This window comes from Rhinichthys klamathensis, unplaced genomic scaffold (assembly GCF_029890125.1).
Source record: "Rhinichthys klamathensis goyatoka isolate OS25496 unplaced genomic scaffold, OSU_Roscu_1.1 h1tg000270l_1, whole genome shotgun sequence".
Classification (NCBI taxonomy): Eukaryota; Metazoa; Chordata; class Actinopteri; order Cypriniformes; family Leuciscidae; genus Rhinichthys; species Rhinichthys klamathensis.
This window is the reverse complement of record NW_026606790.1, coordinates 902,935-927,521: the sequence shown is the minus strand read 5'-3', so window position 1 is coordinate 927,521 and position 24,587 is coordinate 902,935. Positions and strand designations below refer to the sequence as shown.

At 38.8% G+C, this 24,587-nt stretch overlaps 1 protein-coding gene across 3 annotated transcripts in view; it reads right to left on the bottom strand.

The window, feature by feature from the left end:
• Positions 1–24,587, bottom strand: part of rxraa (retinoid X receptor, alpha a) — a 203,524-nt gene that overhangs the window by 5,232 nt on the left and 173,705 nt on the right. For 2 of the 3 annotated variants that reach the window (XM_056268255.1, XM_056268256.1), the window contains exons 4-7: positions 13,828–13,978; positions 12,128–12,307; positions 9,512–9,696; positions 2,397–2,526 (exon numbers count right to left, since the gene is read on the bottom strand). In XM_056268255.1, the coding sequence (XP_056124230.1) occupies positions 2,397–2,526; positions 9,512–9,696; positions 12,128–12,307; positions 13,828–13,978 (646 nt within the window). The remainder of the gene's footprint in view (positions 1–2,396; positions 2,527–9,511; positions 9,697–12,127; positions 12,308–13,827; positions 13,979–24,587) is intronic. The other variant, XM_056268257.1, reaches the window with a different exon arrangement.

The window sequence follows — 24,587 nt, the reverse complement described above, 5'->3', positions numbered from 1 at the left end:
AAACCTGAGAGCTCAGAGAGAGAACGAGAGAAGACCCTCTCAACATGTCCTTCATCTTGTTCTGGGTAGAGAAGTATGACTCGCTAATGGAACGGGCCATAAAGGAAATTAAAAGCAAAGCAGTTCATTGAACGGTGGTCTACAGAGCATCCATGTGTTCAACCCATACTTTGTCAACTTCTTAGAAACATAGAAACTTTCCCCCTTTTCAATATTTTACATTAGTTTTTAGTGCTTCTCTTAAGCCTTACACCACAACAATCATGACACGTTTTGCTCTCCTCACCACATAAATGAACTTCATATGAACAAAACCAGACAGCATTTTTGAGGATTAAAGGTATGTTCAGCATCTAGAGCAGGGATAGGCAACATCGATCCTGGAGTGCCGCTGTCCTGCAGAGTTTAGCTCCAACCCTAATCAAACACACCTTAGCAAGCTAATCAATGTCTTCAGGATTACTAATGCTAAAGGCAGGCGGAGTTTATATCAGGGTTGGAGCTAAACTCTGCAGGACAGCGGCACTCCAGGATCGACGTTGCCTATCCCTGATCTAGAGTCTTGTCCAAGTAGCCAGAGTTCTACAGTGTTGTCTATGTAGGCAGCACACTAGGTTTTAAGACATACTGTATAGTTTATTAACAAGTCATTTGAATGGTGCTCAAGACACTTAAAGGTGGAGGTCATTGATTAGATTGCAGTAGCAAACGCAAAAATTCACAAAAATCATTTTAAATAATAAAATATGGATAAGTTCAAAATGAAGACAATGTATCAAATGTCAAATGTAAGTGGAACTTTTAAATAATAAAAAAAATCAGTTCTGAGAAAAGTGATTATTTGATTACATTAGCAGATAACCCTTTTCATATTGTGTATCTAATGAAATCACATTTTGGGAAAGAAATGAAGGCATTTTTGGTCATATCACATTTCGAACATGTTATCTATAGATGAATGCTAAAATGTTTTCTTAAGGCCCGTTCACACCATCGGATGATATCGATCTGTTTATTCTAAGTGTGCACTGTCATTATGTAATCTGTTGCTTAAATGCTCAAGCTCTTTAAAGCAGGATGGATTCTGATTGACTGCCAATGTTTTTATCTTTCATCAGCTGGAAAACGTCATTCTGATAAAATCTGAAAGTAATTCCAACTATATCATTTCTCTGTGCCGTAATCGTTATAGTTGTGGTGTGGACACTGCTATTCTTTTATATTTAGAATGATTTTTAAAACTATATCTTTATCATTATCATTATAGTTATCTCCCTTGGTGTGAACGGGGCTTAAGGCGGCAGCTCACTAGGTTTTGAAACAGTCTTTTAAAAACAAACAAACTTAACTGCCTTTAGGGAGTTTTTTGTTGTTGTTGCAATTTCAGGCAATTTTAGACCTTTAAAAACACATTTAAAACCTAGCATGTCATCTAAGCAGGCAGAATGCTACAATGTAATCTAGATAGAAACCAAACTAGGTTATGAAACACATCCGTAGTATCTGCATAACTTTCAATTCAACACTCCTAATTCTGTATTTTACATTTTAATGAACTGGTCCTGTTTCTAGCCGAGAAAGCCGTTCTGGTAACACTTTACTTGAAGGGGTGTACATAAGACTGACATGACACCTTCATAACCATGACATGACATATGTCATGAATATGAAGTAGGGTTTATGGATGTTTATGACAACTGTCATTAAGTGTCTTTCGCTCAATAATGACATTTTGAATGCAAATATGACATTGTTTAAGATGTCTTTGTTATGACACCTTGACATAAACCATAACATCATAACCTGTCAGTGTCTTTGTCATGACAACTTGACATTAAATTAAGTTAAACTGTCATGTGGTTGGTTTTGACATTGGCTGTCATGATCCCATTATAACTGTGTCATGAATATTTTCCGTGACCTCAACTACAGTGGTACAAATTGAATTTGTCATTAAACAGTTATAATGGCTTCATGACAGCCAATGTCAAAACCAACCACCTGACAGTTTAATGTAATGTTAACCAATAAAGCTAAGTGGTTTCTTAAGTTTGATAATTAATCTGCTATGTCATGTTTATGACAGGTTGTGTTGTCTTAGTAATGTCAAGTTCTCATGACAAAGACACTGACAGGTTATGATGTATTGGTTTATGTCAAGGTGTCATAACAAAGACATCTCAAACAATGTCATATTTGCATTAAAAATTTCATAATTGAGCGAATGACACTTAATGACAGTTGTCACAAACATGCATACAACTTCCTTCATATTCATAACATGTGTCCTATCATGATTATGAAGGTGTCATGTTAGTCTTATGCACACCCCTTCAAGTAAAGTGTTACCGCCGTTCTTTATGTGTGCTTCTGTCAGTTTGTGCTCTTAAATTCACCTGCTCTTAGAAGAATGACCTGGTCGTCCAGCGGGAGCTCAGAAAAATGCGGGATCCTCTTGGCCCATTCCACTAGAGTGAAGAGCTGCTTGTCTGCGGCCTGACAGATGTTTGTGACTGGATCATTGGGCTGTTGGAGGACACAAGAACACAAGTGTCATACACGTGGCCCATCTAAATCTCTAGACATGTGTTTGATTTCTCACATCGTTGTGTTTTAAAATGTATCAGAATGCAATTCAAGTACACATTGTAATCTCAGTGTTGACACAAGGGGCGCTATAGTGAGCATTACCTTAACCTGCCATCGTCTTCAGTCAGTTTTCTCTTTCAGCTCAACTACTGTCATGCTGGGGCATGGTTAAAGTTACTTGAACTGTTGACATGTTTATGGCTAGCTATCTGTTTAACGGCACAGATATTTCAGGGTTACTTTATCACCCTCTTGAATACTTCTGCTCTCCTCGGCCTCACACATGGGGAATAATCCGCTTGGAGCAGAAGTGAACAGGAAGGCAAAACAAACAGTGCTTTTGCCCCGGCCTGCGCAGGAAATACCTGCCGAGAGCTGGTGCTAAAAAATGACTCTCTTTCTAATCGGGCGTTTCCTGCAGGAAGCCCCCTGGAACTAAATTCACTTTGACATACTTGGCCATTTCCAAACATTTACGGAATACTGCTAAATTTTTAAAAGGACTCAAACAAAGGGTTGTCGTAAAAAAAAAAAAAAAAAAAAAAAAAATCATGCATTGTTCTTGAAATTGCCATTGTGCAGAACGTCACACGAGGGAGTTTTTGTACGGCAAGTAGCCTTTAATGTCTCCTGCAGATTTGAGTCTATTAGCACGTCTCGATGCGGAACGCTCCGGCTCCATCAAAGAGAGAGGACAAATGAGAGATATGAAAAATGGCATAGATGATTCCAGCTTCACGTTCGTGAAGCCAAGGGAGGGGTAGATACGCTGCTTTGTTTTATAAGATGAAAGAGTGAGTCAACGGCGTGCGGGAGAGAGGGAATGAGCGCAGAAGAGAGAGGAAAGCAGCAGGAGAGGGTTTTCTGTAAGGACGAGAACAAATAGACATTGAGTGCCGTTTCTCAACTCAAGTGTCAAAAAGGAAAGGCATTAGAAAACATCAACAGGACATTGCAATGGGTGAAAGGACAAATAGTTTTTTAAGAAAACAAACAGAGGGGGAGAAGAATTATATCAATATTTATCAAAATTATTGGTGGGAGGGTGTGTGTGCATTCCTGGAAAATCCTGACCTCACTTTTGGCAGCCTGCTAGATTCACTCGGTGCATTGCAGGAAGTTTATTAATAGGTTCGACACAATGACACCACAATTATGAGTCAAGAGCTTTTGAAATGGTCAATATATCAGTTGCAGTCACTCAAACAGCCTCATCTAACACACAAACGTTTTTTCTTGTTTCATGATGGGGACTTTCCATTAACATTTTTATACTGTACAAACTGTATATTCTATTCCTCAACCCTAAACCTACCCAATCACAGAAAACTTTCTAAATTTGAACCTTTCAAAACACATCACTTTGTATGATTTATAAGCTGTTTTCCACATGGATATTGCCATTTTGCCCCCATAACGTAGGGTTTACATTAATGTTTGACCCTTCTCAGACCAGGCCTGAACAAGCTTGAAGTGTTTCAGATGCGATGCTGGCTGCGACAGATAGTGCGAGAATCACTTCGCAATTGTATCCAGAATGTAGTCATCCGTCAGCGATGCGAGCAGCAACCGACGATAGAGGAATAGATACAGCAACGGCGGTTGCGATGGTTTGGCCACGTCTGCAGAATGACCGATAACAGATTACCAAAACTCCAAAATCATTGTATTTGCAGATGCCTTTTTTTTTGTTAATTGTGTATCTAATAAAATGTCCAAATACTTGATGAGACCACTTTGTGGCCATTATTAGATGCAAGAAACATCTCCACAGTTGGAATTTGGGAAATGACTACTCCCGGGAGAACTTGTCAAAGAGTTGAATGTTTCCCCTCTATGGTATTTAAGTGGCTGATTAAAACTTGCACTGACAACAGCAGCAGATCAAAGGCAGAAGTTGGAGATGGCAAACTGTTAGCCAGACGCAAAGCCATCTCTCAGAAAACAGATGCAGCTTATGAATATTTCTGTGGCTGATCAGGGACGATCCTCCTTGGTGCAACAGTTTCTGCCATGTTCTTTACCACATACATAAACAAACAGATAATTAATTCACAAAGCAACAATATAAAGGAAAGCAAAGTGGTGAAGAGAACCTCTGAAGATGCTCCTCAAAAGAATACATCTCCCTGAGTTCTTGTTAAACACGGTAATACTCATGAATGATGAATAGCCATCTTAGCTGTTTACACTGACCTTGTTTCTTCACTCAAAACAATCAAAAATAAAAAAAGGTGCAGTAAGCGATTTCTGAGAAACAATGTTGATATTTGAAATCAACCCAAACAAACAAAACCCTTGTTTTTTCAGTGATAGTCCTTTTCTCTTTTGTAATGTCTCTCAGCCATGTCTCTTTCTACAGTCTTTCTTCAAATATCCCTCTTGCTCACTCTCTCTCCTCTCCCATCATAAGTGGACACGCCCCCTACTGCTGATTGGCTACAAGTGTGTTGTGGTGCTCGGCCCGATCCACTTTCAACAGCGTTTCTCAGAAATTTCTTACTGCACCTTTAACGTGCTTAACAAATATATCGATTATTGGAAAGAAAAATAAATCATAATAAACATATTTAATGATTTCAAACAAATTTTTGTGGGGATAAAAATAAAAACACATTAATTAATAAAAATTAACTAAATATAAATGTGATAAATAAAAAAAGAATCTGTACATCAATAATGATTCTTTTAATGGCCTCTTTAAATGACAATGCAAGCTTCATAAAGTGTGCAAATACAATAATATGGTACTATAGGTCAGGCTTAAAATGCACCACTCCATTTTTAAGCAATATGTAACTAAGTGGGGTTCATCTCCCCATCCTGAGAGGTTGATCTAGATAAAAATGTATCCAAGTAACAGAAAATAAGTGGTTGATGGAGGAGGTAAAACCCACCATGAATGATTTCTATAGTGTGAATAAAGCCAGCCATATGATTTGCTTGAGACTTGGCAGCGCGGGGCGAATGCTAGCCCCAGGGCGCGAATGATGACGACTTTTTAAGATTCGAGGAGACGCTTTGATAGCATTCTCTTCATGACCATCACAAAACAACGGCTGTTTTTGTTCCCGCTGAATGGAAAGCATTCGGCCTGCATTATTCACGGCGGATCCTGGTCCCGGGCTCTAGCAGAAACACCACGCTTGCATATCGCACTATGAAATTTTTATCACTTGAGGAGGAGAGATGAGAGACGGTTGAATTTTTCATTATCTGCTTAAACTATATTATTGTTGCGTGACAAAAGAGAGGAAAAAAGGCAGTCTGGATTTACAGCTGTGTGAGACGAGTGAGACGTCTGCGAGCTCACGTGACATATCTGTCTCAAAAACACTTCCTGTGACTAGAGATGCACACATACATCAATACAATACTGGTTACTGGCCAATAACAGGTTATTAAATCCATCTATAGCTCTATGTGTGTATATATATATATATATATATATGGAAATAATTATTACCAGTATCGGACTGAATTTTCCAATTCAAATCAATATTTAAACAGACATTGAATAAGCTGCCAGGGTTATCAGCAAAAATCTGTTGTTAATTTGACCTGATAAACACATTTAAAGGCATTTATGCTGCCTTTTTGTCAGGTTTCCAAGCAGAATCAGTGCATGTACACGCTCAACGTTGTCTGAACTAAATGTTAGAATGGAAAATGAAAAAAAAAAAAAAAAGAGAAGTGAAAAACGAGCAAGCGTGACCGTGTTCTCCTCTAAAGGCAGCCCTACCCTGCCTAACTGGAGGCATGTTACTAACGCCTGTTTAACTCCTGTTCTAGGTCACCATGAGATAAACACACTTCATTCAGCTTGGCCAAACCCCAACCATTAAGCAGCAGTGGTGGCCCATTCATGAGCTGCACTCCCGGGGCCGAGGTCCTCTGATTAATTAGTGCACGGGGCAGTGGATTCCAAAAGAGCACAGACAAGGAGGGGAGCTCCAGGGACAGCGGGAGACCATAACTCTGACAGCCGGCCAAGAGAACATATTCCAGTAAAGTGTCTCCCTGCTGCTGTCCAACTCTGAACTGCATCATTATTATTATTATTTATTTTAAAATCCTGTTCTAAACCATCATCTACAGCCAGCAGGATGAGTTAGACTGAGCTGAGTTTAGCTGAGAGTTGTGGCGTTTTGGCTCTGCCTGGCAGCTTAACGAAGGTAAAAACTAATGACACTTTGTGTGGTGATTTCAGGACATTTCCGGATGGGGTCCAATCTTTGCATTTTAAATTTAACGAGGAGGTACTAGATTGGCTTCACAGAAAAAACATTATTGAGGGCATGGGACAAACAAAATACCCCATGGTTATTATTAAACTAGTAAAATAAAATAAAATAAAATGATTCCTTAAAACTACAACTATATAAATCACAAACCAAATAGAAAAATAGAATAAAAACTACTTCTGAAAGGTGAAATATAAAATATAATAACTACTTTAATCGCAAAGCTAAATATAATTATGCACAATAATAAAAGAAAATACTGAAAAACAACAATAACCCCTTGGTTCACCCCAGCACTCACAAAACGAGCCCTCTACTGGAGATACAGTGTAATGAACCAAACAAAGACAGCGAATCAGTGACTGAGTGCTTTCTAATGTAAAGCCTGGCAGCTTCTCCCACATGACAGGCCTTATGTTCTCCCTCGTCTCGCTACCTTTCCCCAAACGTCGGTCCTCTGTTCCCACACATCTTCATCTTCCCGAAATAACCCCCATTTACTCACATAACAGCTTCCAGAACATTTTCGCTTCGGTACAGAGCAGTCCCAAAAGACGCACTCAACCGCCCAAACTCTCTCTCTCTCTCTCTCTCGTTCTCTATCCTCCTCCTCCTCTCCTCAGAGGCTGACGGCAGGCTGAAAGCTCCCAGGGACTGTCAAGAGTATTTCATTATTCAAACAATGCTGGAAAGTGGAGCCAATGATCACTTTAGCGGTGCTGATTTATCATGGTGACTAGACGAGGGAGGGAGACTTCACAGCACACAGGTAAATTCAACAACTTTATCTTGCTCTGCTTCTCTCAGGGAATTACCAACAAAAACTCCATTAAAACAGATTAAGAAGTTGGATGCGTATCCTGGTGGTTAACGTACGTGCTCTAACAAAAAAAACGTTAGAGTCACAGCCTAGCGGTTAGTGCACATTTCAACACTTTCAGCTGCAAAAAGTAGGAGTGATAGACAACTTAGTGCACATGCATCAACATACTGAGCAGTAAGAAGGTGGACTCACGGCCTAGTGGTTAGTACTAGGTCTGTCTCACTCTCAATATCACAACACGATTGCAGTGGTCAAAATAATTAATGATAACGATATCCATCCACGTTGTTTTGCAACGTAAAAGTAAGTAACGATTTTCTTGTGAATGTGTGAGACTTCCAATTAATTAACTGCTATGCGTAAATATCAAAAGTGCAGTAAACGCTAAAACTATATGAGCTACAAACCAGTGTTTATAATTATGACAATACATTAAAATATGATAACAAACACCAGTCTGCAATATCAAACAACATAACAAGCTGATTTGTACAGCTAAAAATAACTGGAAGAATGGAGTTACAAATATACGTTAAAAATAAGGTGAATAGACATTTTGAAGAAAAACAAACAACAAAATCAAGAAGTAAAATTCATATTTAACTGTTTATTTTGTGCTTTTTATTGGCAATGACAAAATATGAGTGGTGAAAGGCGGAAAGAGAGTTTGTAACCATAACTATAAAAAAGCGTGCAAAAAGAACGTACGGTTCGGCACCTGCAGGCTGGGGTGTCTACGGTGTCTATCACCTATTTTTTTTTATAGAATACAAAAAAACTGACACATTGATGTCACATAAGTGAGCTTTGTTTGAATGCGGGTAGTGTGTAGTCTGTAGTGCTTTCGTCTGTCAAGGTGGAATACTGCCACCTACTGTGTTGGAGTGTCAACAGCTGGATTATTTATGATATTATTGTATGTGTAGTATTAACATGATATCAATATTTCATTTTTTAAATATCACATTATTATCAATAGTTAGTGCAAACGATCTGACTCATTCCAAAAAAAAAGAAAAGAAAAAGTAATATTGGCTCATCATCCCCTCCTTCAAATCATTTCCAGGCCTACTTCCACTACACCCTTCAAAACAGTGGAAAAAAAGCCAGAATATTTAGAAAATAGAGGAAATATGAGACTGTAAACTTCATCAGTCAATGTAAGTCAAACCGAAACAAAGCTAATAAGCAAAGAGTGTACTCTTTCATTGATTTGTAATTCAACAGGGGACAGGTGAAAAAACAGCATTACAACAAAGGGAAAGAGCAGAACTGATAGGTGAACAGCAATAATGAGCAGTTTCCAAGCAATGCTTCACACTGCAGTAATTGGAGAAAACAGTCTTTCTTTGGAGACATGCACTATGACGTCACGTATGTCCAAACACGGCTATCAACAAGCTAAATCACTTGCATTACACCAAAACAAGCAGAGACAGAGAAGAGCCGTCGTACAGGCAACACAGCATATGGCTCAAGACATCTTAGCTCTGGGGTTTCTTCAATGTCTCAAGTTGTTCTTAACTAGGCCCACACTAAATCTGCCCCCACAGATTTACATAGAACTGGAGCATTCCATGTTCTTTACTGTATATCATTTTGCTGTCGAGTATTGGATTATTAGATATGCTTTTGCTAATCTTTATTGACAGAACAAAAGTGAAAAGAAAAAGGTGCGCAAATCCCTAGTGCTAACCATTGCTCCAAAGCTCCAACATGCAAAATGATTCTTCAATGTACCTCACGGGTCTCAAGTATACAGGGGGTTCTAAATGTTATCATGGTGGATAGAAAACCTGAGGCTATTCCGTTCCACAGGCTTTCCAGTGCACAAAGAGGAAGCGATGTCACTTACTGAATCTGAAGGTATAGGTACATTGGTCTCAATGTAAGTCTCTGTTTTGGGCTCCACGGCAAGCTCTGCTTCCAGGATCTTCTCCACGGGCATGTCTTCATTCACGCTGCTGGTCGACTCCACCTCGTTCTCGTTGCGTTCCTTGGCTCGCTGGCGCTCCTCCTGGACGGCTGTATGTAACAATACTAGTCACGGTCACTACAGTTAGTCTAATCAAGAAGTCAACACGCATACACACTCACATCAAGCTGGTACTCTAATAAACTACATCTCAGGTTTTAATAATTTTTGACCCCCAAATATGATGGACTCCCAAGGAAAATATGAGGGACCCCATGAAAAAAAAAAAACTAATTTGCTTATATATTGTTATTCAAGTCAAAGCAAATTATTCAAACATTATCAGGTAAATATTAACTTGTATTAGGTATATATTTTATACACCCTTTATTTTTCAATCTATTCGAGTGTTAGATGTATAAACCTGAAGTGAAATATATATATAATATATATATGTGTGTGTGTACTGATTTCATTTCCAACTTTGTTTTTAGCATGACAGAATGTGATGTAACATGTTTCTTGTCTCTGTGGGTTCCTCCAACAGGCTTTAACAGATCAGACATTTGACTAGCACAGAGAACAGGAAGTGGTTAGTGTTGAACAGTCACTCAGTCTCACTGTGGCCAGAGCACTATTAACCACAATCCAAGCCCCTGTGGTTAGAGTGTGTATGTGCCGAGCACAGTTCACCCAAAAGACTCTGAACCCAGGCCCTATTCAGAGCACATTCACATTCTCCTTTCCCTAACCCCTCGCTATTTTCCTCAACGGCAAATCACAGAGGGACCGCGCTGGTGGTAGGGGTTCAGAAAAGGGGGATTCTGCTGTACGGAAAGTGCTGTCTGGAGGTCAGCCCAAGGGTAAAATACCTCTTCAGGAGTCAAAGAGAGGTGAGAGGGGCTGAAATCACGTTAGCTTTATTTCCCCTGGAGAGGAGGAGCATAAATTCATTTAATCCTGTTTTTCTGCAGATTCGCTCGGCTCTTTTTGGGGGGAGCGTGGCCCAGCTCTCCCGTGCCTCGGGGTACGGCACGAGCTTATGGGATACAAAACAGGCGAACGCAAGCAAATGATCATATCCTTGAAAGACGCCGTGATGATATAAGTAACGGAGATGAAAGGTTGCACTGAGGTCATAGACAGTGTGTGTGTGTGTGTGAGAGCGAGACGTCATGTACGTATGATCGCAGTGCTCCCTTCGTCTACAGGGGGAGGATTTTCTCTCTCACATGAAACAAGGGCTAGAGAGTCACGGGCAGATGTGGACTGTATGTTGGCTATGCAATCTAGCTACAATATATAATTTACAGTATATGGCCATCTGACTTGCAAAGCTTACTGATGTTTTAAACATCTTTATAAATGTTTAAACTTATAAATGAATATATACATTAATTGTACTATATATTATAGAATTGTATCCTATATAGTGTGTATATATATATATATATATATATATATACACCTCTCTCTCTCTCTATATATATATATATATATATATATATATATATATATATATATATATATATGTGTGTGATGTGAATGAGCGTTTGAATGTGGAATTATTTATATAGAGTATCCAACACCTCTACACCCCCTTCTAAAACGACAAACAAAAAGCACACATTAACAACAATCGTGTGTGTGTGTGTGTGTGTGTGTAAGCATGTCTATATGTGAATGGGTATATGTGCCACATTTAGCTACAGAATAGTTAATTGGTTCCACCTTAAAAACTGAAGACTAGTCTCGGCAGACAAAATATTTCCAAAAACAACACTGATATCTCATGAATCTAAAATAATTCTCTCTGACTGAGGGGCAAAATATAGTCTCTCAGATCAATATTCCACCAGCTATGTGCTAAAATCTTCTATTAGCATGCTTCTCCTTTTCTTGGGGACAAGTGTGCAAAAAGTGCTAATGCCCCCTTTTCTTCAGTGTGATAACCCAACCCTCACTTCTCCCTCTCTTTCATCTTTCTCTGCCTCAGGTGATGATTTGGGAGACAAGATGGTCTTCTATATTTAGCGACAAAAAAGCCTATCTGAAAAAAAAAAAAAAAAAAAAAAAAAAACATACCATCTTGTATCGATTAACCATTTCCTGTTTTCTCACAGTATGTGGCGAAGTACACTACCTGGAATCTCGAGGATAGTCACCGTTCCTCATGCGCATCATGGACTCGTTGACTGATGTCTCAGCGTGAGATAATGCAAGCACTAATTAAGTGCTGACCTGCAGTCTGACTATTAAATGGCTGATTGCAGTAATATGAATGTTTCTTCTAGAGTCACACAGAGCTGAGATTGAGTCTAATAGTGAGGGGACATGGAGTGCATAAAACATCTCGCCCCATGGTGCAAAAGCTCAGGTCAGTCAGTGCAAAAAACGATGGACTCCTTCAACCAAGTCCTTTTGTACTAACATGAAAGGATGCTAAAGGGGTGTTTACGTGGGATTCATTTTAATGAGAGCTGGTGGAGTGAATAGTACTATAAATTTTGAGGGTGAGAAAGAAGAATCATCTATCCTCAACTTTATGTGCTGTACCTTCTCTCTTCATGCCCATGGCCAAACACTTCTGATAGCGGCAGTACTGACAGCGGTTGCGCTGGCGTTTGTCGATCATACAGTCCTTGTTGTCTCGACAAGTGTAGGTCAGGTCCTTACGCACAGTCCTCTTGAAGAAACCCTTGCATCCCTCGCAGCTGTACACACCGTAGTGTTTACCTGTGAAAAAAAAACAAAAACAAGCTTTAGTCTTAAGGGTTATATTCAGGTCTACATTGGTAATAATTCATGGATCACACTTTTGGGACTTGATCCTTCAACCTTTCAACTGAAGTGTGTTGAAGTAACAACTTCTATCCCATCTTAATATTCAGAGACAACTACAAGTATCCACTTGTAGTGTAAACAATGTAAATACTGTGTATCTGTGCTGCTATAAAAAATATTGTATCCCTGCTGAACAATAACAGTTTAAACCAGCATAAGCTAGTCTTTCTCAGTCTGATTTAAAAAAAAGTTTTTTATCTCAATGGGACCTTCCTGGTAAAATAAAGGATACATTTATGTTTTTTAGCTGGTCGACCAGTTGAAAAATGTCCAAACACCCTTCTAAAACCATCTTTACCAGGCTAGAAGGCCAGCTGAGACCAGAACAACAATTTAGACTGTTTTTTTTTTATCTGTTTTTCCCCCCATCCCAATTAGCTCTGCACACCAACAATGACCTAGCCTTTGGGGCTGGGCTATTTGTTTACGAGTCAAAATCTGCTAAGGGGTAATTAAATGTAACATATCACGTAAAAAATTGTCATCTTTTATTGCAAAATCTTTTAAACAACAGAGCAATAGTGATCAAATGACATCTTATTAAAATCACCTGTCAAGTTTATAATATACATTATTTGATGCATTCGGTGCCCATGAGTGTTATGTCGATGTTTTTAGTTCTAATATTCCAACCGACAGCCAGCCTAAGTTTTTGAAGGATCTAATAACGTGCGTAACTGTTTGATTTTTGGGTAATTATAAAACGTGCAAGAGACGTTCAAAATGTTTCGGATTGTCAATTTTTTTTTTACTTTCAGCTGTCGCAAATTCATTGACTTGAAAATCAAGTAAATTTTTTACCATAAAAGGAAGGGTTTTGATGCACAAAGCTGTTTATATATAAGCTGTCTCTTATAACAAAAAATATTGTATATATACATTTAAACCCATGAACATGCAGATCCTGTTGTAAATGATGCAGATTTTGACTCTTACACCGTTGACGAGTCGCATCACGCGGGAACAGCTAGAAGCTGTCTACACTGGACGAGACAAAGCGACCGTTGCAAATCCATTTGTCCTTCCTATGAGAAGTATCACAAGTGCTTGAAGTACGTCAAAAATAGAACGAGGCATCGGTTTACTGTCGGGTCACACCCCATCACTGATTATAATGGGTTCTATTGTCTTTTGTTGCGTCGCATCGCGCTGCTTTAGCTGGTTTAAACTGGTCTCCCAGCCTGGTTTATCTTGTTTAGCTGATCAACCATTTGAAAAGTGCCCAAAACCTTTCTAAAATCAACCAAAAGACCATCCTGACTGGCATAGAAGACCAGCTTAGACTGGTTTTTAGCTTTTTTTCTATCACAACCAGCCCTGCAGAGCAAATCTGACAACACATTTGGATGTGCATTTGGGGATAAACTATCAGTTTTGCACATATACTTTTGCATACAGATGTGTCTTGGTACCTGAGGAGCGGTCGCCGCAGATGGCACAGATGTGTTTGGTGAGGGAGAGGGGGGTGCACGAGGGCTGGGCTGGCACCTTCATCACACCGTTGATGCCCAGGGGCGGCTTGATATCTTCTGAGCTGCTGACAGAGTTCATGGGCGAGTTCAGCTGAAAAATATACGCAAACAAACACCACATATCATTTAAACACGTCAACATATCATCTCTAAAGGCCTGGGTGAAAGCGAGCTTGAGTTCCACAAGGCCCTGACTTTTCTGTCAATTACTTCAGAACGGGGCCAGACTCGACCTGATGGGTCAGCGTTGAGATTTCAGATTGATTTTGTGCCGCGAGACAGGTTCTCTCATCTGATTTCGCTCTCTCTCTTCCTTTCTCACAATGCAAGTACACGAAATGGATGCTGAGTGTGTCCCCAGCCTCATTTTTTCATATCTAGTACCAGCAGTGCACATGTTCTATGCTAGAATAGCGGCAATAAAATATTTAGCGGGACAGTGGAATAAAGACGTGGTTCTGTTCCTCTCTCTTTCTCTCCAAGCTAAAATGTGTCTGGCGGGCCTCATCCAGACATTTATTTTCTCTCGCATGAGTATTTTGAATGAAAAGCACAGAGAAACTCAAAATTACTTTGGAGATGACAGCTAAAAAAAATCTAAATTCATCACAAATGTTTATTATTCAATGTGAGCCAATGTTTTTGTGCACATTTTATTCAGTCATTCTAAGGTAATGACACACCAATTGAGCAAGAAGCAATCACAATAACAGATACATCCTGTTCATTTCACTCTACACATGTTCATTTTCAATTACACACTTTAATTATATCAGTCACACATGGGTTTTGAGTAAATGAATGTTGCCGACGGGTAGACACTCTGCCTAAGGATCCAACAGGCTGTTCTGAAATAAAAAAAACCCTGACAGATGCTATCTTGGCTATTATAAGAAGTGTGGTCTCTCTGCATTGGTAACTGTGATGTCCGCATGCATTTTTATTTCTTTTGCCATTTCATTTATAATATAGTAGATGTTTAGCAAAGGACAGATTTTTGGGAGGCATGACAGACTTAGTAAAGACCTTGGGACTGTGTGCGCTCTTGGCCACGAGACAGAAACACTCAACTGAGAGCCTCTATAGTCTTGTTCTCATGCTTTAGCCCTGCTAGCAGTCAAACTAGTGAGAGGGGCCTGATAAAGACCCCATTTAGACCAAAAGGAGCATCGTCACTTCCCACTTCACACCAAGGCTGTGTGTTGATGTGAGTATGTGAGACATGCAGACTTGCTAGACTTCTGCGGAGTGCCATATAGCTAGAGGACACTGGACACAGACAGACCACTCTAGCACTATTGAATTGCCACCACAATGTCATTTCCATCACTTTTAAAAAGATATATTGTGTTTAACAGCATTCTGTGATGTCAACATTTATTTAATTAAATGGCAGACTCCTTTGTCTTTCTAATGTTTATTTCCCAGCTAGAATTTTGTGGATCTTTAACAGATAATTAAATATTTTATACACTTAATTTGACAAACGATAACAAAATATCCTGTCCAAGTGATATTTATTTTTCTTTGTTTATAATCACACATCACGTTTCATATTTCATCTTAAGTTTTTAACTGACAGTTTTCTCCTAGGTAAAAGCACAGCAATCTTTGATGAAACTTTCCTAGTTTTTATCAGTTGATTAGTAAATATCTAACTTAGATTGTTAGTTAGAAATAATTGGTTGTAGTGAAAATTACTCAACTGGGGGTCAGTTTTTAGGTTCTCATATTTAAAAAAATATGTTTTTTTTTATAACTGACTTTCATGTTTTAATATATAAAAAATTTAAATCTACATTAAATAATAAAAAATAAAAAACGATGAAGACGACATGATAAAAAATCAGTTTTAATGTGACCATATATATATATATATATATATAGATATACTCTATCAGTTTTAGTAATAAAAAGTGCCTGCACACACCCCTTAAACTCATACATGGACACACAGTAAAGACATAGCCTAAGTCATTACACTGATAACCACAACATGCCTTGAATACAGAGACTGCTGCTAATACTCAATGCTGAAACGAACAGACCAACTGCACAAAAAAGACAAACCAAACTAACAAAAACACTCAAAGATTGAATCTTTGTCAAAAACATGATTAACACTTCTGAAAAATGCTCCTCTTTCATTCTGTATGATTCATTCCATCAGTCAAAAAACTAACAGGCAAAACACTGTGGACAAAAGCCCCTGTACTTTCACTCTGCTTGATTTATGATGTCAGAAATGTTCATTGTCCTTGAAAAACACTGAAGGCACTCAAGGCTGTAGAGGCCGTAACAGTGCAGCCCATTCTGATGGAGAGAGGTGTTGGTCATGAGCGAGCAAAGAAAGGATGGGCGCAGTAAATTACACATGCCATCCTTTATTTGAAGGTTGTCAGTTTAAGAGAAATAAAACGCCTTTTGTTATGAACTTTTGTCTGGGTGTCTCCAATGAAAACCTTAAAAATGCTCATGCTAACAACATTCAAATAATCATCGGGAGAATTCACAAAGAATGAACTGAGCCTGCTGATAGAGCCATTTATTTTCACACTAGCTGCGTTTCCATTACCCTTCAAATTGTGCAAAGTGAAACTGCGAATTGAAAATACGCCCAATGGAAACACGTCAATTTAGCAAAAACTCCCATATATCGCAAAAATGTTTTTACGCTCGCAATAAGGTGGTTTTTCAGGCAATTCGAAAAAGGAATATTTCGCAAACCTGCAATGGAAATTTACAGCATTTACAGGTCACCTGGCATACGTAAAAGTCGATCATTCTTTAAAGAAGGAAAGGCATGTTTGGACAGAAGACGATACTTATTAAACTAATAAAAGACAAAAAAATTACGGGATTACTGGATTCTAAAAACCAAAGAAATGCCACAATTGATCAAGACCTTGAAGCAGATAGAAGGGAGAAACACCCAGAAACACCTCATACCACTCCCAAGTTTAAGGGGCTTTCCTTGCCATTAATGCTTGGATAACATGCCTACGTCTCCTTTGATTAAAAATAATGGCTAGAGCGGTGTTTGCGATATACGTAAACCTAGGAACATCCGTTGCCATGATTTTTGGAATGACTTATCGCGAGAGGAAAAAAATAGGTTTTACTCGCATAACATCGGTTAATGGAAATGCCGTCATTTCGCAATAATTTTTTACCACCTTGTTGGTCTTCACCTGGTTACCATGATAAAGAAAGGTTGAATACAAATGTCTTTTAAAATAAAATAATCTAAAATAACATGAAATAAAGGATAAAATAAAACAAAGTAAATAAATAATAATGAGAAAATATTAGTGCAATGTAGAGCATGGTGCTAGCAACGTCAAGGTCACAGGTTCAATTCCCACGGAATGCATAAACTGATAAAATGTACACATTGGATGCAATGTAAGTTGCTTTGGATGAAAGTGTTTGCCAAATGCATAAACATGAAATTTCTAAATCAGCGTGTAGAGTTTTCATTAAAAAAAAGAGGCATGTGAAAAACACTGAAAAGATTGACCATGACAAGATGAAGGTTTAAGTTGAAATACTGCATGCAAAAGTGACGCAACTGAATTAATTCATCCGTCAGTCTCTCACACTTGACCTATGCACACATTGTGTGTTAGTTCACAAACAAAAGCAGCTGTTAAAATGAGCCTCAGTCTCCACTTCATACCTCAGTTTCTGTTTTGCTGGACCTCTGTGGTTCGTCTCTATCAGATGCAGAACTGTACTATCAGAGGACTCTATCACAGTATGGCTATTTTCAACATGCAACTCAATCTGCCCAAACTCCCTCTCAATGCTGTATTTGTGTGTAGGGTTGTATGTGTGTGTGTGTGTGTGTGTGTTACAGAAGGATTAAAGGGTCTCAGTTCTGTGACTGTAAATAGAATAATCCTCCCTCCCATACATGATCACGCACTCTTCTTTGAGGGATAGGGTGTCAGACAAGTGCCCCGAGTAAAAACAGCATGATCAGCCAGCCGTGCTGTGACACTTAAGCTGTACGGAGAGGAGGGGGCATCCCAAAAGTTCAGACACAACATGTGCAAAGTACATGTACACACACACACACACACACACACTATGTAGACAAGTGGCTTTAAGTAGGTCATTTACATTTATGCATTTGGTAGATGCTTTAATCCAAAGTGACTTGCCTTACATTCAAGGTATAGCCTACATTTGATCAGTTTTTGCATTCCTGGGTATCGAACCCATGACCTTGGCATTGCTAGCACCATGCCCTACTGTCTGAGCTACAGGAAGACACAAGAGCTCATACTACAGGCCTGCTTTAGGATTGGATATTGAGTTTGATTTATTATTTAAAGATACGGTCCAAAAATCAAAACTTATGTAATTATATACTCAATCTCATTCCAAACCTGTTATATTGATCATATGTCCTATTAATAAATGTCCTGGCTCTTCCAAGCTTTATAATGGCAGTGGATTGAAACCAACAGATTGAAGCTCAAGAAGGTGCATCCATCCATCATAAACAAACTCCAAACGGCTCCTGTGGGTTAATAAAGGCCTTCTAAAGCAAAGCGTTGAGTTTGTATAAGAAAAATATTCATATTTAAAACATTATAAAGTAAAATAACTAGCCAAATGAACATACGGATCTGACTTAAGTGTAAAGCGCAACTTATGCGAGTAATGCGGCGAACTCCTGATATTTACGCTACGCCACAAGGCACAAGTAGACTGCGTATGGCCGTTTGGCTGGAAGCTAGAATTTTACTTTATAATGTTTTAAATATGAATATTTTTCTTACACAAACTCATCGCTTTGCTTCAGAAGGCCTTTATTAACCCACAGGAGCCATTTGGTGTTCGTTTATGATGGATAGATGCACTTTTTTGAGCTTCAATCTTTTGGTTGCAATCTATTGCCATTATCAAGCTTGGAAGAGCCAGGACATTTATTAATATAACTCCGTCTGAAAGAAGAAAGTTTGAGGTTGAGTAAATCATGGGCTAATTTTCATTTTAAAGTGAACTACTCCTTTAATAGTTCTGAACAGAAAGGCTTATTTGAAATTACATTAACTGGTTAATAATGTTATTGTATTGTTCTGTTGAATATTTTAATTTGGCAGTCATTGTGCATTGTGCAATTTTACGTAGAAAAACAGCATAGAAACATGCAAGATTGATGTGTGAATGGCCTCTTAAGTTTTATACATTTAGATCCAACATGATGTTATAATCCAGCATTGATGAACTGTGTTTTTTCTTTTTTTTCTTAGTGGAAAACACAAGTTTCGAACCTGTGGACTACGTCAGCTTTAGACTTGGTTCAAAACTCTTGTCCTTGGAAAAAAAACACATGAATCTGATTTCAATTTCAGGATTCAGACATGAACAATGCTTAAGGAGACATATTCTACCACGAATGGATACATTTTATGTGACACGCACGAATGATGACCTGGCAAGGCAAAGTCGACGCACATCACACAAAGAGAGCAAGAGCATAAATCTGGAACTTTAGAGGAGCTTAGCTGTTCTTACCAAGCCGAAACACAGACTTCCCTCCAAAGGACACTTCAAAGGGTAACCCAAATCCTGCAGCAGCACCCTTTAACTCACGCTCTCTTCTCACAAGCAGCAAGCAACTTCATACAGCAGCAATCTGGAGTGCACTCGACTGGACCCCCCCCCCCCCCCCCCCTCCCCTCCCCTCCCCTCCCCTTGTTATTTTACCTAAATAATAAATATAGCCGCAAGTGGCGAGAATCGGGGTCCAAGCACCGATGGCACATGTGGATGATTAGCAATCCAATTGAAATGAATCTTATGTTGTGCTTTTTACAACAAAATCCGTCTTGAATCCTCATTGATAGTAAGAGTTTCATGAAACACATTACAGCAACACACACTTGTATCGAAAAGGGCAATTGACTTTCACAGGAAATCATTCCCTCTTACTGTTAGATAGATTAAAAGAGAAGTCAAAAAACCCACTGAAAAAATGTTTAGTGTCGTAAGATATGTTGTGATCATAATATATGTGTGGGTTAATATTGAACATTTAAATTTAGATGAATCACGTGTAAAAGGATGTCCGGACAAGGAAGATGACGACAAAGAAAAATCAGTGCTTGGACCCCAAATAATAATAATAATTTCAAATACTTCATTATTCTCTTGTTATAAAACAAGCATTTGACATTCATTATGCGCTTTTTCCATCTCATCCAATTTCTTAGATCTCAACCAAACTTCTGCATAATAATAATAATACCTTTTTATAACGACTTTACAAATTAAAATTAAAATCATAGCCAGGTTTGTCCACCGAGAGGCTACGTCACCCCGTCGTCACAACAGACTCTGACTCCAATCCACTCTTGGCTGGGATGTGTACATCAGCACGTGGAAAAGCTCGGCTGATAACGCTGGCCTTATCCTTATCTCTAACCACTGCAGGGCAGCGGGGCGACCTCCTCTGTCAGATAATCCACTCAACATCTGACCTCCGATCTTTCACACCCATTACTCACCCTGAGTGTGACCTCATAGAGGCTGCTGTCAGTAGCGGTGTGGGAGACACATTTGGAGCAGTCCCTGTGGATACTGCTGTCAGCGGCAGTAAGTTAGTCCTGTTTCGTATCAGCCCTAAAGGTGAGTGTCTGTGTCATTTGGGTTCCTGCAATGAAACGCTTCTCGAACTCTCAAACATGCATCACTCAGCCGGATCGAAAGGCAGTTTTGGAAGTCTGACAGCCAGAGCCCATTAGAGCCACAATCTTTTTCTATATTTGTATTTCTGGCTTCCTTAATCCTTAATGCAAGATTAGTTATATATTGTATTGTTTTACATTTCATTTCATTTCATATATTATATTATTGAAATTGCATGCATTATTGTTAGAGAATCACTGTTTTTCAGCCAAATGTTAAATACATTATTTAAAAGTTAAATCATTTAAAAGTTAATCATTAAATGTAACAACATTTACTAAAGTTCACGCTTAAAACAAGAAAAAACAAAGTAAAAAAAAAAAAGGCAATTCAAGATTAATTTTCTGAATACAATGCTTAACTACACAATTTTACACTTTTTTTTTTTTTTTTTACTGGACAAGACAGAAATACTAAGGCTGAATCTGAAATCGCTCCCTAAACACTCATCACTATTCCCTACGTTAGTCCTCTAATACTGTTCACTTGAAGGAGTGATTGAAAACTAGTGAGCGATTTCGGACAGCCGACATTCGTTGTACACTCGTTATTGCAGTGCAATGTGGGATTGAATAAGTGCACTCAATAACGTCCACTATGGTTTCAGACACCACTACAAATGGATGTCCCCTCAAATAGCACCCTATTCAAGGGTATAGGGGGCGATTTCAGATTTAGCCTAAGAATTTTTTTTTTGCAGTGCAGATGAATACAAATGTAAAAAATATATTTTGTGGATTGACTGACACCATCATATGTTTCTGATTATTTTTGTGAGAATGTTGAAAATGATTATTTATCACATTGTTGGTCTATTAATATTCCAAAAATATGTGAAAGTTAATTTACATTCTTTATCCCTATGCATCATTCCCATTCAACCAGGCAGTGACGCCTTTGCAGACAGTGTCTTTTAGGATTGATTTTGTTTTGGGTTTACACAGGCGCATGTACACACATGCATGCACATGCACAATGCATAAATGAATTGTCCAAAAACCTGTGTGTATGGATAAGAAAGATTGATGTCATATCTGGTTCGGAAAGCCATTCCATCCAGTCAAAGCCAAGTATGCCTCATTATTCTCTTCAGGCCAAATGTAAATGATCTGCACACCAATTAAGACGACACCAGTGACCAACCAGTATCCTGCAGCCTCGTGCAACACCAGTCCCGAGTCAAGTCAATAAAACAAAAGCAGATCTTCAACCCACTTCTCCGTTCTGTCTGGCTCCTGCTGTGCATGATGTCTGAGCTTTGGTAGACAGTGCTGGGCCAAAACAGATTATAACTGTAGAGCAGTTTCCTCAGAAGAAATGCTGTATAGTGGAATAATTGCATGGAGCCGAAACAGCTGTCAGCATCCAGAGCTAATCTCCAAGTGTGGATAATCATCACTGGAGCGCTGTGTTTGCAACAATTGCCAAGTGCCTGCATTGTTAAACCAATAATGAATAATGGAGAATTGTAAATGCTGATTCTTAAAAAACAAATGAATACTCTGACACTTCAAACAGAAAAAAACCCAGTGAATAATTTTTTTTTTCTAAAGATTCAGTCTGTACGAGGTGATAACTAGGGGTGTAATGTTTCTCGTAAAAAAAATCTAGCCGTAACGTTCTCCACCCACGGTTCGGCAGACACTCGCACTGCAGTTCATTTTAAATCTGACGACACATCTGTAATATGGTTTGTTGAAAATAACGCATAAAACAGACAGAGTTCCGCTAATGTATGCTTTTGTCGATGGATACACATTCTGGCTTCCCAATACATTACAACAGTGATGATCAAAAAACATGGACAGTCACTCTTTGTAAACTTTGTTCAATGTGAGTGCCGTTCGCGTGCGAGCGCAGGTGAGATCTGAACAGCACGCGTTGCTATCGGTGTTTAAACTGAACTCATTTAAGCCCTGCCAATTTAAACATTGGAGTGCAATAAGACGGAAAAGGACTCGCGCGCACGCTGTGAGAAGATTTGTGTTCGCTCATCCGAAGCCGCGCCTCAGACAGTGCGCAAATATCGAGTTCTCTCAAGTCTTGAGCTTGAACGGACAAATTCACACAAAAATGATGTCAACATGCCCATCTTGGCGAGTATCCAAGCAAACATAGGTTATGTCTTAAGTGAACGTAAACAGTCGAGAAAGACAACGCATGTGTACAGTATCAGTGTATTGGATCAGTGCATTATGTCAAAGTAACAGCAGCCTAATATTTTGTTTTCTGTCTGTTTTTAATGTTAATCAAGGAAAAAAAGACAAGGAAATAACTCACTGCTCTTGAATGAATAGCTTTTTGTAACTTTAATAGGGATTCATCTTTAATTTATAGTAAATTATGCAAAGTTATTTTACATTTGATTACTTTATTCAATTTCTGTATCTAAAATCTAATATTAGACCTACCTGAAAAACCTGAAAAGAACTGTTTATTTTATTTGTATCTTTGCTCTATTGTATTTATTTGTGCCGTTGCTTGTAATTAGATTATTAGGGCCCAAGCCCAAAGGGCGAAGGCCCTATTGTTTTCCTTAGGATTATTAGGGCCCAAGCCTTGAAAAGGCGAAGGCCCTATTGTTTTCCTTAGGATTATTATTATTATTATTATTATTATTATTATTATTATTATTATTTTATCGACTATTCGGGCACTTTTGGGGCTCTTAACGTGCACGAAAACTCTTGAAACTTTGCACACTGGTCAGAACCCGCGGCCATCAGGGCCGGGCTGAAGCTGGTACCCGGGCGTGGCAGGGGGGCTCGACAGCGCCCCCTGGAACGGGGTCCGAGAACTTGGTCCATAAATCAAACACGCTTCCATGTAATAATATGAAACTCGGTACACATATAGATCTCATCGGTTCATATATCCTTTGTACTTTTACTTTTTACCCCAGCCCAACAGGAAGTCGGCTATTATGGTTTGTTTGGAAGCGTATGCCCCTGGAATTCGATATACTCCTCCTAGAGAATTCAACCAATCGCAAGGAAACTCGGTCAGCATGATGTCAAGACATTGAGGATGAAAAATTGCCAGGGGATTTTTCATATCTCGAACGGTTTGGCCGTGGCGAGGAAACGAATTTATGGCGAATAATGGAAACAGGAAGTGTGTTATAACTTCTGCATACATTAACTGATCTTAATGAAACTTCAACAGTATGTTCGCTGTAAGAGGCCGATCACATGGATGTGACTATTGTGAGTCAAAGTTATAGCGCCACCAACTGGCAGCAGGAAGTGTGTCACTTTCAAAATGCTTTGAAATCACCCTCTTATTTTAACCTGATTTGCTTCAAACTTCACTACTATAATGTAAACACACGGCAGATGTAGACCTGTGAATGGATTCTTGATATCTTAGATACTGTTGTCGTGGCAACGCATCAAACTTTAATATTCTTTTTTTATGCTTAGCATACTTGAAATTGCATGAAACTCGACAGACACATCTCATTTATTAGCCTGTAGACATGTGCAAAGTTTCAGAAACGGGCGTGTTGAGGGCTCAGTAGCGCCACCTTTTGTCAAAAGTGGGGGGATTAATTTTATCTACAGTAATAAAAATCGGTATGTGTATTCTTCTCCTCGAGCCAGACAACTTTCTAATTTACACTCAATAGCTCCAACCAACAGGAAGTCAGATATTTTGGTTTGAAAATTGTCATTTTATGTCTCTCTCTCTCTCTGAGCCTAACGTCTCTGTGTGTGTGTGTGTGTCTGTGAGTCTGGGGAGGGGGAGGGGGGCTAGATTAACCATTTGACTGCTGTGTGGTTTGGCCTGCATTTAAAAAAGAAAATAAATGTCTTACGCCTTGTATTTTTTAAATAAGTTGTATTAATAAGTAAAGGCATATAACCAGTTGAATTGTAGTGCATTGAACATAGTTTTATATAATTAGTTTATTAATTAAATTAACTTGGTCCATAAACTTGATCAAACACACTTGCATGTAATATTATGCAACTCTGTACTCATATAGATCTCATCGG